The following is a 13,353-nucleotide window of genomic DNA, read 5'->3' on the forward strand; positions in this document are numbered from 1 at the left end:
TGTGAGTAAAATAGAACAAAATTGTATCATTGTACACCATTGTTTATAAAGATTTAGGATTTGGGAATTCAGCAAATGCTAGAAAAGTAAATTATAATTTACTAAGTAGAAGTAAAGCAAAACTGATAATGTTTGCTTGTTTCTTTATTTTAGATCTCTCTTGTTAATAACTTCTTGAAGTATGGGTTAAATGAGCTCAAATTGTGCTTCCGAGTGAGGCTCACTAGATACCTCTATGAGGAATATCTCCAGTAAGTGACAGTATATTTTAAAGTTAAATATAGTTAAGTTGAACAGTAATATTTGTGATATTGGGGATAGTTTTTTAAACACTTATATATACATAGATACAGGTAGGTATGTTTTTCAAGAAAATGGCTCTGGAAATATGTTGGGAACGGCCTTTTGGTCCAGTAATTTTGAATCTCACCTTGGCTCTTCCATTGGTTGTCAAGTTATCCTTCTCAGGTCTATTCTTTCACGCTAAAATAAGTTAGGACAGTCTTTAGGTTTTCCAGACTTTTCTGTTTCTATGTATTTGCAATAGGTGGTATAATCTAAGTATTTTTGTTTTGTTTCTAAAACTACTTGTTTTAAGATCATTTTTTATTGCCATTTTAGGGCTTTCACATACTATAAAATGGGAAATCTGGACAACAGAATAGCTAATCCAGACCAGCTGCTTACACAAGATGTAGAAAAGTTTTGTAATAGTGTAGTTGATCTATATTCAAATCTTAGTAAGGTAAGTTTTTTCTTTTTAAAAAATTATTTGCTACATTTTTTTGAATTTTGAATCTAAGCAAATTACATAGAATTGATTTGATGCAACAGTATATATGCACATATTTTAATACTTTCATAAGAAAATTAGTGTGGTTATAATAATTTTACTTATATAAAAATTAATTTTTGTGTTACTTTTCTAAGGTGATACAGCTCATAACTGATAAACAATGTTTTATAAGGACTCTGTAAGAATTTTGAAGACTGATTTCAGTAAAACAACAGACATTAAATTCTTATCTCTTGCCCTATATTTCTAACAGTTGTTAAAAATTGACTATCAGCCAGGCATGGTAGCACAGGCCTGTAATCCCAGCGCTTGGGAGGCTGAGGCAGGAGGATCACTGTGAGTTTGAGACCAGCCTGGGCTACATAGTGAGTTCCAGGACAGTCTCAACTACATAGTGAGACCCTGTCTCAAAACAAACAACAACAACAAAAAATTGACTGTCGATTTATGTTTCCAGTTCCATGTCCGTAAATCTAGATGAGGGGCTTCCTACCCATTTCTCTGTATCAGTATCCCTAATTCTTTTTTTTTTTTGTACCTGGGATCAAACTCAGGACCTTGCACTTGTGAGTCAGGGTTGGCACCACTGAACTAAATCCTTGGCTCAGTATCCCTAATTCTAATAGGTCATTTAAGTTGTCAAACGTTTTTACAAGATGTAAATTTATTTTAGTTTTCTAATTTTATTTTTATTTTAGTCTTCTCAGAATATTGCCAAAGCTCTTGATTCAGATAGGCCTTAAACCAGGTTTCTATCTTCTTGATAATTTCTACAGTTCTTTCTTGCCTCATTCATTTCACTATCCTTAAACTTGCTATAGTCTTCTCATTAAACATTCTTCATTGTCATTGTCTCCTGCATTGAATGAGATTATCTGCCTCCCATCCCTCCCATCATTATCTGAGAAGCTCCACTTTCCTCTCTAATCCACATGACTGCCATTAATCTGGAGAAGGAACTTGTGTCAAACTGACTAATATAGCATCTTTGCCTGTGATTATAATTGACCCAAATAGCCTGTCTTAAGACAAAAAGCTGTGTATAAGGGACTGGGTCATATTGTAACACTAGGAATGCTTCTGTTTCAACCATGTAGATGGAGAGGAGAGGAGATTCTTTGAAAAGTGTGTATCCTCTTTGCATAAGACCACTACTAAGATACTTTTTTACTTCCTCCTTAGCTCTCCAGAAGCCTTTGCTAACTAATCCCAAACTGTAAGAACTTGGACAGCTACAATAGCTCAGTAATTCATCTTTCTTTTCTGTTCCCATTACTATGTTTCAAATTTGTTCTCAGTGTGGGGGAAGGTGGAGCTAAGTGAATGTTTAAAATTGTTCATGTAATTTTTTTAATTGAATTTATTGGTACATTCTAGGTAGACAGTACAGTTACATTCATTACTGGGATCTTATACCTTTACATGCTTGTTCGTGTAATTTTATAGCCAATTTCCTGGACAAGTTATGTGTTCTTTTATGTTGGCCCTTTTGCAAATCTATTTATTGCTCAGGTCTTATCACATGTTCAATAGAGAGAAGAGTATTATGAAATTAATTATAATGTCACTCTGTACTACACTGTTTGCTGTTTGAAACATCTCATTTATCTGACTTAAATTATTAGATATTTTTGTCTGTGTCTCTGTGTGTGTCTCTGTCTGACTGTGTCTTTGTGCATCTGAAAGGGGGATTGAACCGAGGGTTCTGTGGATACTAGGTAGGCACTCTACTACTGAGCTACATCATTAGCCCTATTTAAACTTTTATTTTGAGACAAGGTCTTGCTGTTACCCAGGCTGGCCTGGAAATTGTAATCCTCATGCATCTGCCTCCTGAGTAGCTGGGATTACAGGTGTAGGCTATCATGCCTAACTTGTCACTAACTTTTAAATGTACTTGAATTTTACAAGTATTTCTAACTTGTTAATATTTAAGAAAAAAAAGGTGGAAAGAAAAAGTAGATCTTGGCATTAGCCAATTCATAAACCAAGTTATCTGTCCTGTAATAATGTGAATGTTAGTTGAAGGGGGTAGCTGTAAACTTACAATGAATGAACACAATTTGCAATCCCCAAAACACATTTCCAAGTGTACACTACTTACAATACATTAGTTGAGTTGTCTCTGTGTGAGGAGTAGTACCTTAATGTATTCTAGTTCTAGAAGCTTGAGTTTTATATCACAAAATTATTTCAGTGTATAATTGTTCTAATAAAGTAATTGACTCAAATATTGCAGCAGAAAGAACCTCTCAATTTATGAGTGAAGATGTATAGAAAGAAAAGTGAATAGCAAATTTGGGGTTAAAATGGGTAATTTTTCTTAGTGTCTTTATATTATATTGCATATTACTTGCTATTGTTAATTATTACAGTAGCATTTCTCCCACCTAATGGTCATTAGGTGTTATTCAGGCTATTGTCATTTTAAGTTCCTTGAGAGAAGAACTGTATTTTTTGTGCATTCATTGATCTATGTATAGTATATCATGCCATGTGGGAACTGTACATGTTCATAATTTTGTATTAAATTTTGAAAAAACATTTTATATTGAACATGTATGAGTTATCAGTCTAGCCTAGGCAATCTAGTTCATTGGTCTAATTCTTTGTATTCTGATATTTATTTTACAGCCATTTTTAGACATTGTTTTGTATATTTTCAAGTTAACAAGTGCAATTGGAGCACAGGTGAGTCTACTTTTATTGTACCATTTAAATTGCTATATTACTGTGTTGTGAATAGCTTGATGATCTAAGATTTTTTTTTGTATTTCAAAGTACATGTCTTCACATTATGTATGAAGATCTTAAAAATATTCTAATTTTGCTTTTTAATTTCTCTTACGGCAGATACTTGAAATATTTTTTATGGCACTAGTCAGAAGTACTTAAACACTGAATATAATATCACTTCTTTCAAACTAATGTCTAAAAAGAGATTTGCAAACAGCCATTTTAATACAAAATTTGAATGTTAAAATATCAGCAGTATATTTAGAATGAGTATAATAGTTTCAGAATATTTTATAATAACATTAAATTATTGGCTGGCCCATGAGTATTATCAAACTTTCTCTGATATTTGTGATGGCAAGGATCACCTTTAAATTTTCTCTGAATATTCTCACTGAAATCTAACTGTAGCCATTTAATAAGTAATGTTATATATTTATAACACAGCCATATAATAGCATGGTTATTTTATGTATATGTATGTATAGAATTTTGTATTTGATTAATAGAAAATATACATAGTGGTATTTATTGCTTTCCAAAGCAAAGGATAAAACAGTTTATTTAAATTCTCTTGTCTCAAAAATATGTTGTATATAAGAAACACACCTAGTGCAAAAGGAAGCCCATAGACTGAAAGTGAAAGGATGGAAAACAATTCTCCATGCGACCAGAGCCAAGAAAAAAGCAGGGGTAGCAATCTTATTCGCAGACAAAGTAAATTTCAAATCAAAACTGATTAAAAGAGACAAAGAGGGCCACTACATCCTTGTAAAGGGAACAATTCAAGAGGAAGATATGACAATCATAAACATATGCCGCAAATATTAATGCCCCCAACTATATAAAAGAAATATTAAGAAACATGAAGAACCAAATAAGCACTAATACAATTGTAGAGGGGGATCTAAGTACCCCACTATCACAAATAGATCATCTAGGCAAAAAAATCAACAATGAAATACTAGAACTGAACCAAGCTTTTGAAGGCATGGACTTAATAGATGTCTATAGAGTGTTCCACCCCACAAAATCAGAACATACATTCTTTTCAGCTGCATATGGGTCATTCTCCAAGAAGAATCACAAACTAGCTCGCAGAACAGGTTTCAATAAATTCAAAAGAATCGAAGTTATTCCCTGTATATTATCAGATCATAGTGCAGTCAAGCTGGAGATAGGAACTTCACAAACACATGGAAATTGAACAACACTCTCCTGAACAATCAATGGATCAAAGAGGAAATTAGAGAAGAAATTAGACAGTTTTTGAAAATAAATGAAAATGCCAGTACAACATACAGGAATCTATGGGACACAATGAAAGCAGTTCTACATGGAAAATTCATAGCACTGAATGCCCACACTAGGAAAACAGAGTAAGCTCAAATAAACAACCTAATGATGAACCTTAGACTCCTAGAAAAACAAGAGCAAGAAAAACCCAAAGCTCGAAACAGAGAGAAAATTATAAAGATTAGAGCAGAAATCAATGCAATGAAAACTAAGAAAATGATACAAAACATAAATGAATCGAGTTGGTTTTTTGAAAGAATAAATAAAATTGATAAACCCTTAGTTAACCTTATCAAAAAAAGGAAAGAAAAGGCTCAGATCCATGCAATCAGGAATGAAAACGGCAAAGTCACAACAGATCCCACAGAAATGCAGAGGATCATTAATACCTACTTTGAGAACCTGTACTCAAATAAAATGGAAAACACAGAAGAAATGGACAGATTTCTAGATACTTATGAATTATCAAAATTGAACAAAGAAAATAAAAACATTTTAAACACCCCAATTACAATCAGTGAAATTGAAAATGTAATTAAAAATTTACCAACAAAGAAAAGCCCAGGTCCCGATGGATTCACAGCTGAATTTTACAAGACATTTAGAGAAGAACTACTGCCTTTACTCTTCAAACTTTTCAATGAAGTTGAAAGGGAAGCAATACTTCTGAATTCATTCCTGGAAGCAAGTGTCACTTTGATTCCCAAACCAGGGAAAGATGCAACTAAAAAAGAGAACTATAGGCCAATCTCCTTAATATAGATGCAAAAATCCTTAAGATACTAGCAAATAGAATACAGTGGATCATCAAGAAGATCATACATCCTGACCAAGTCAGATTTATTCCAAGGATGCAAGGATGGTTCAACATACGTAAGTCAATAAATGTAATACACTATATTAACAAAGTCAAGGACAAAAAACCACAAGATCATCTCAATAGATGCAGAAAAAGCATTTGACAAAATTCAACACCCATTCATGATAAAAAACCTGCAAAAAATTGGAATAGATGGTCTGTATCTCAACTTAATAAAGGCTATCTATGAAAAACCAACAGCCAACATCATATTAAATGGCCAAAAACTGAAAACCTCCACGTTAAAATCAGGAACAAGACAAGGATGCCCACTATCCCCACTCCTTTTCAATATAGTTCTGGAAACATTAGCCACAGCAATTAGACAAGAGAAAGAAATTAAAGCAATAAAGATAGGAAAGGAGGAAGTTAAACTGTCATTATTTGCTGATGATATGATACTCTACTTGAAGACCCAAAAAATTCCACCAAAACACTACTAGACTTGACACTTTTAGCAGAGTAGCTGGCTACAAAGTGAACACTCAAAAATCAATAGCCTTCTTGTACACAGATAACAGATTCACTGAGAGAGAAATTGGGGAAACAATTTTCTTCACCATAGCATCCAAAAATATGAAGTATTTAGGAATCAATCTAACAAAAGAAGCAAAAGACCTCTACACTGAAAACTACAGCACTCACTCTGAAAAAAGAGATTGAAGACGATATAAGAAAATGGAAAGATATCCTCTGCTCCTGGTTAGGAAGAATCAACAGTGAAAATGGCCACACTACCAAAACTGCTATACAGATTCACTGCAATGCCAATTGAAATTCCAACACTATATTTCACAGAACTAGAAAGAAGAATCCAAAAATTCATTTGGAACCATAAGAGACCTAAAATGGCAAAAGCCATCCTAGGCAACAGAGACACAGCAGCGGTTATAACAATTGCCAATTTGAAACTATACTACAAAGCGACTGTGATAAAAACAGCATGGTACGGGCAAAGAAACAGACTGGAGGATCAGTGGAACAGATGGGAAGACACAAAAACAAATGCAGATGTACTCAGCTACATCATGTTTGACAAAGGAGCTGACCATCCTCAGTGGAGGAAAGCTAGCCTGTTTAAGTAATTATGTTGGAAAAACTGGATTTCAGCCTGTCAAAGATTAAAACTAGACCCTTATTTTTCACCATGCACTAAACTAAAATCCAAGTGGATTAAAGATCTAAATATTAAAAAAAGAAACACTAAATTCGCTGGAAGATAAGTTAGGCAGAACTCTTGAAGACATTGGCATAGGAAAAGACTTTATGAACAAATCCTCAGTAGCATGGGAACTAGCAGAAAGAGTCAACAACTGAGATCTTATCTTATTAAAAAGCTTCTGCACTACAAAAAAAAACAGCAACAGAACTAAGAGGCAACCTATAACGTGGGAAAAAAATTTTACCAGCTGCTCCTCAGACAAAGGACTATTATCTAGAATATATGAAGAAATCAAAACAATCAGCCCTCCCAAATATAAAGACCCGGTTCAAAAATGGGCATCTGAAATGAACAGACATTTCTCAGACAAAGAAGTAAAAGCAGCAAGTAAATATATGAAAAAATGTTCCACATCACTGGTCATTCGGGAGATGCAGATGAAAACAAAACTGAGATTCCACCTCACCCCACAAAGAATGGCTGCTATCAAGAAAATCAACCAATAACAAATGTTGGTGGGATTGTGGGGAGAAAGGGACCCTTCTCCATTGTTGGTGGGAGTGCAGACTAGTGCAACCACTATGGAAATCAATATGGAGATACCTCAAAGAGCTTGGATTATAGATTCCATTTGACCCAGCCATCCCTCTTCTGGGTATCTTTCGAAAAGAATTAAAAGAATCGTACCAGAGTGATATATGCACATCCATGTTTATAGCGGCACAGTTTGTAATAGCTAAAACTTGGAAACAGCCCATTTGCCTATGAGTTGGAAACTGGATGAAGAAGATGTGGTTTTTCTATAAAATGGAATACTACTCAGCCATAAAGAATGAGAAAGTAGATTCAGTCATACGAAAATGGATACATTTTGAGGATATACTCCTAAGTGAAATAAGTCACACATGTATAAATACTGAATAGTTTCTCTAGTGTGAATAAACTATAATTGTACATAAGATCCTAATGAGATACCTGACATTGTGAAATGGGAAGAAAAGGGCTAAAGGTGTAGGGAAAGTGGGAAGGGTAGGGAAAGGTAATAAGGGAACGAAAAAAATGTGAGAAAATGAAAAAATGGAAAGAAAATGTTTGTAAATGGGGAGGGGAGGAGGAGGTGAAGGGAGGGCAGGGACAAGGGGAAAAAATGAGAACCAAGACCTGTCATGTAAAGGTACAATATCCCAATAATGAATGTAACTGTGCTGTATACCTAAAATGTATCAATAAACTCAATGTAGAAAAATAAATAAATAATAAATTCTCTTGTCTATCTTTCTAACCTTTTGCTCTGCCATGAGCCAAATTTAATCATTCCCATAGCTTGTTTTACTATATAAATGAATGACTAGATCTAACAATCTCTCTTGTCTCTATGCTGTGATATACTTCTTACATTTTTATATTTAAATTATTTCCATGTACAATATTTCTGTTATTTGATTCTGTATTTCTTAAAAGCAGTTTTAGTTATCTCTTTGTAGGTGTGCAGCCCATATTTGTAATAGTTGTTGAATCCATTGAGTTGGGTTTAATTTTTTAAAATGTTGAATACATGCTATATTTCACATACATTATAGATGATAGAAATGACAAGGTAAATTCCTAAGGAAGAGAAATTCCAATGTGTTGTAAGAGTTACTCAGACAATGATAACAGTGTGAAAAGTCTAACAATGGAGGTTTCAGTGAGGTAGTTATGCCTGGAGGAATTGGAAAGAGAAAGGTGTCTATTTCATAGAGTAGAGTTTGCAATACAGAACCTCACTGAATGGCCTTCTGAGAAGACAGTTATTTCAGTGTGGCAGAACACAGGATATATACATATAAGAATGAAGGGAAGGCCTACAGTGATCTTAGAAAGAGAGACTTGAAGCTTCTTAAGGTGTAAGGTTTTCAGTGGATATATGGTCATTTTACAAAGTTAGTAGCTGGAAGCAAAATGCGCAAGCAGGGAAAGGCAGAGAGAAGTTGGGGAGTTGAGCTTGAGGCATCTACTCAGTAGTGAGCTGAAGATGTGTGGTACTTAGTGTGACTCTCTCTTGGTTTTATAAAAGTGGAACTAGAGGTGTAAATTTGGAATGAGATGAGAGCTAAGGAAGGAACCTGAGGGAATATTAACATTCAAAGAAAGAGCAAAAAAGAGATCTGAGTATTACTGTGGAATTATGAGAGAATATTAAAAGAATTCCAACAGCGGAATGTTATATGCCACATAAAAAGTAAGAACTATAAATAGGAATGTTTAGATGAACAGATGAGGAAGAGCTGGGGAAGGAGGTGTAGTAGTTGAAAGAGTAGATGAAGAATGGAAGTGTTAAAGCTAGTGTGTTCTTTTTCAGGAAAGAATTGGAAAAAAAATTAACCAAAGCAGCAATTTCTCTCAACAGTCATTGAAGTTAAATATAGAAATTATATATGTTTGCATCTAGCGAACTTTATTATACCCTTGAGTTTGTATCTCTTTCTCTGTCAATGATAATAGGGCCCCGCGAGCATGTTGGCCTACTTGCTTGTCTCTGGGCTATTCCTGACTCGACTCAGAAGGCCCATCGGTAGGATGACGGTAACTGAGCAAAAGTATGAAGGTGAATATCGGTATGTTAATTCCCGGCTCATCACAAACAGGTAAGGAGCAGAGTATGAATGCTATACTGAAAATTAAATTTTATAGATAGTGATGTCATTTAAATCAACTTCAAAAATGCTAGTGTTGTTGTTACTAAAAAAGTGCATGTGTTTACTTGTTTTGAAAATATGTATTATTGAAGGATATTAGTGTTGTTTGGGGTGGGGTGTCTCTGAGTGACCCTTTGCCTCTTTTCGGGTCCTTGCCCTCACTCCAGTGAAAAATAAAGAAGTGGGGCTCTTAGCAGGAAGTAGGGGAGTCAAGACTGATATAGCAAGAAGCAAAAGTTTATCTAAAGTGTGGCAAATGCAGAGGAAGCAGAACAAAAGCTATCTTTGCAGAGTGGTGCTGTAAGATAGTTTGAGGTGTACATCATACTTACAGGGGCAAACTCTTTTACTGATAGGTATAGTCTAGGCCAGTCAGGGTCTTATTTAGCCTTTTTTTCTGGGCAGAGGACAAAATTAGCATATAGTAAATGTGAAGAATACTTTCATAAAGGTTACAGTAGGGTACATTTTTTTCAAGGCCATGGTACAATATAAGCATGTGATGATCTTACAGTTGTCAGTCACCGATAAGCTTGTGTTGATTTTACAGTGTTACTTGTTTTATCTTGTATTTTTCATGCCTCTACATTAGTTTTGTGAAGTATTTGTAATCCTCCATATTTCAAAGTCTTATTTTGTTAACCATGTTGTATCCCTCATTATGTCTTCTGTTGACTAGTTTCTTATTCATTTCAATTGTGATTTAATTATGGTGCAATCAAATTTGCTTACAGTACTTGTTCAAAGAAAATTTTGCCAGTTTATCCACAAATATTTTAAATTTTAGACTGTTTGCAATGTTCAGTCTTTACTCATACTGCATATTTCCACCTATTTTGTAGAAACCTGTTTTCTGGATAACTTTAAAATCTAAAATAGGAAGAAAAAATGTAAGCTTTGGAGCCAGCCATACAGGTTGCAAGTTATCCCTACCCTCATTTTTCTTGTTTATGATAGGTGGATAATAGTTATTACGAGGATTCTTTTTGATATGGAGCCAAGTACTCAATGAATTTTCTCATCTGCCAACCTTAAGTCAATTTTGAGCACCTTAATATTTACTCGATACTTCTGTAGGCTACTTTATAAGAATTTTAGCTGTTATTTAGGAAATTACTGTCTTAATAGTCCCCTCTTAATTGCGTGGATTGTCAAAACAGTAGCAGTTTTATATGGAGTTTTGCACCCTTAAGAAGGCAAAGGAAAAGAGAGTGAAGCAGAGAGATGGTTTGCCAAGTAAATGAAAGGTGGTAGCAGTTAGGATGCTTTTTACTATAAGAAACAAAACATGGCTATAACTTCCCGACAGTCAGGTCGTTTACTGATTCACATAATCATTCATAACACAGAGCAGTTTCAGGCCCAGCAGGATCAGGACTCTGGCTTTTGTTGGATATACTCTTTTGGCACTGCCCTCTTTTGTATGCTATTCCTTTTCTCAGTTAATTCTTCTTAGCATCACAAGATAAAAGTAGTTCCAGGTTTCACTAGCCCCTCTCCCTTGCAAAAAGATCTAGAAACAAAGAGGGGCCATTTCTTTTTGGTGTGTCTTTAAGAGAGAAAGGAAAAAAAAAAAAGTTTCCCCAAAGGTTCACAGCCAGATTTCCCTCACTCACATTTCATTGGCAAAATTAACACTTGTCCATGCCTAAAGCATTCACAGTCAAAGACCATTTGGGACCTGTACCCTATGACTGGGGTAGAGTCAGTCAAAAACAGTAAGATGCACAGGAAAGGATAATCTTTAAGAACATTTGGTTTCTCTTAGGAAGAGGTACTTGGGAAAGAAAAGATGTTAGATAGGCAGCCATCAGTATTCTAGGATTTTCATTCCTTTCAAACGGTTTTTAATTAGGACTAAAAGGACTGTTCAGGAAAAGGTGAATCTTTACCTTCCTCCATAGGTTTAGATGGACAGAGATGATAGAAGGAAAAATTTAAAAGTAGGTATAGGTATAGAAGTACTGAATTTGCATGCATTCTTATTATTGAATGCATGCATTCTTGTACTTGGGATTCTGGTATCTGGGGATCTATATCATTATGTTAAAGAAACCATGAAGCATGAATAAAAGTGATGCATCTGCCAGGTATGGTGGTGCACCCTTGTAATCCCAGCACTCACAAGGCTGAGGCAGGAGAATCACTGGAGTTCGAGGCCAGTTTGGGATATATAGTGAGATCAAGGCCAGCCTGAACTACATAGAGAGACCCTGTCTCAAAAAATAAAAAACGACCAAAACAAAAAGTGATGCACCTTTATGGAAAGTTAAATTTTATTTGAAGAAGCTGAAGTGTAGGAGATACCTTGTTTTGATAATGGAGAAAATATCAGTGTGTTTTGGAGTGGCATATAAAGCACAAATTTTTAAGGGAAAGAAATTAATTTTAAGAAATACTGTGTTTATTGAAGACTGCTTCATCTTTCTTCGAGACTTCCATGTAAACAGTTACTTTCTTTTTATCCAGTGACCTTTTTTTCTAATCAAGATCCTTGTGTCCCTTGTAGATCTATTCAAGCCAGCTCAAGAAAAGCAGAATTGTTATGAGGGTATAGTATATCTTAGCCACTTTCTCTTCAATGGGATGCAGTACCCACTGCCCACTAATAAAAGGAGAGGTTTATTTTGGCTCCTATTTCAGTCCTTAGTCAGCAAATTCTAAGGCAGAAAGGGCATAGTGGAAAGGTCTGGCAAAGGAAAGCTGCTCACGTCAAGGTGATCAGGAAGCAGAGAAAGAAGGGAAGAGCTGGTAAGGAGATAGATCCTTTCAGGTTACACCCCCAGTCACCTGCCTCTCACCAGACGTTGACTCCTCTAACAGTAAGTCAGCTGTAGAGCCCCTATAGTCCAGCCCCCTTCCACAAACCCTGTCTGAGTGCATGAGGCTTTGGGGGTAGCACTGCAGGTTCAAACCACAGCAGTACTGTTTCCAAGGGTAAGAATGACAGTGCATACAGGCCTCCTAGAAGCTGGTACTGGACTTGGCCCGCTTTCCTCCTTTTCAAAGGATGTATGTCATGGTATTACTACTTAATTTTTCCCAATATTGTTCTTTGTTTGGTCTGTACTTTAAATTCTAGTCTATGTTCGTCTCTTACTTCAAATTTGTGAGAATTAGCCCATTATATCTCTTCTAGCCAGGCTACCTAGAGCATAGGTTGCAAGTCCAGCCTGTGATCTTGTCAGGTGCGTACTCCTGTGATCTGATAAGCTGGACTAGGAGTAGGGTCTCAAGTACAGATCCTGGCTTGAAATGTATAGTACCAGATTAGCTCTTAGTGACAATATGCTTTAAATACAAACATTCAGGTATCAGATACTGTGTTTTATTTTTCAGGATTAGATAACATTGAAATTAATTGCTAAATTATTTTTTTAATAGTGAAGAAATTGCCTTTTATAATGGGAATAAAAGAGAAAAGCAGACAATCCACTCAGTCTTCCGAAAACTGGTAAGACAACATACTTGAGGCTTATGTATTTATGCAAAGACTATTTGGGCTGTGCCAAGATATATATCTTCATATCTGCATGATTATGTATATATATATACATACACATATATATATATATATATATATATATATATGTATGTATATATATATCTTGACTATACTTGTTTTTAAAACAGCTATCAAGAATTTTTTACTGTATTTTTAATTAAAATGAGATTTAAAACTGTCATCAATATGTTAAATTTTCCATTTATAATTGGGTAGATATAGTGGTTGCTTAAGGAGTCTTAATGATAGATTTAGTGATTCTCTCATAATTTGTTCCTGTAACAATCATGAAAATACACACTGAAGATTATTATATAGAGA

The 13,353-nt window shown here is 34.9% G+C and overlaps 1 protein-coding gene across 1 annotated transcript in view; it reads left to right on the forward strand.

Moving 5' to 3' along the window:
• Positions 1 to 13,353, forward strand: part of Abcd3 (ATP binding cassette subfamily D member 3) — a 79,191-nt gene that overhangs the window by 30,921 nt on the left and 34,917 nt on the right. Inside the window, exons 6-10 of the mRNA XM_010608035.3 lie at positions 154 to 251; positions 622 to 745; positions 3,431 to 3,487; positions 9,334 to 9,476; positions 12,912 to 12,981. Coding sequence (XP_010606337.1) covers positions 154 to 251; positions 622 to 745; positions 3,431 to 3,487; positions 9,334 to 9,476; positions 12,912 to 12,981 — 492 coding nt within the window. The remainder of the gene's footprint in view (positions 1 to 153; positions 252 to 621; positions 746 to 3,430; positions 3,488 to 9,333; positions 9,477 to 12,911; positions 12,982 to 13,353) is intronic.

Source organism: Fukomys damarensis, unplaced genomic scaffold, assembly GCF_012274545.1.
Source record: "Fukomys damarensis isolate Sample0158 unplaced genomic scaffold, DMR_v1.0_HiC HiC_scaffold_33, whole genome shotgun sequence".
Classification (NCBI taxonomy): domain Eukaryota; kingdom Metazoa; phylum Chordata; class Mammalia; order Rodentia; family Bathyergidae; genus Fukomys; species Fukomys damarensis.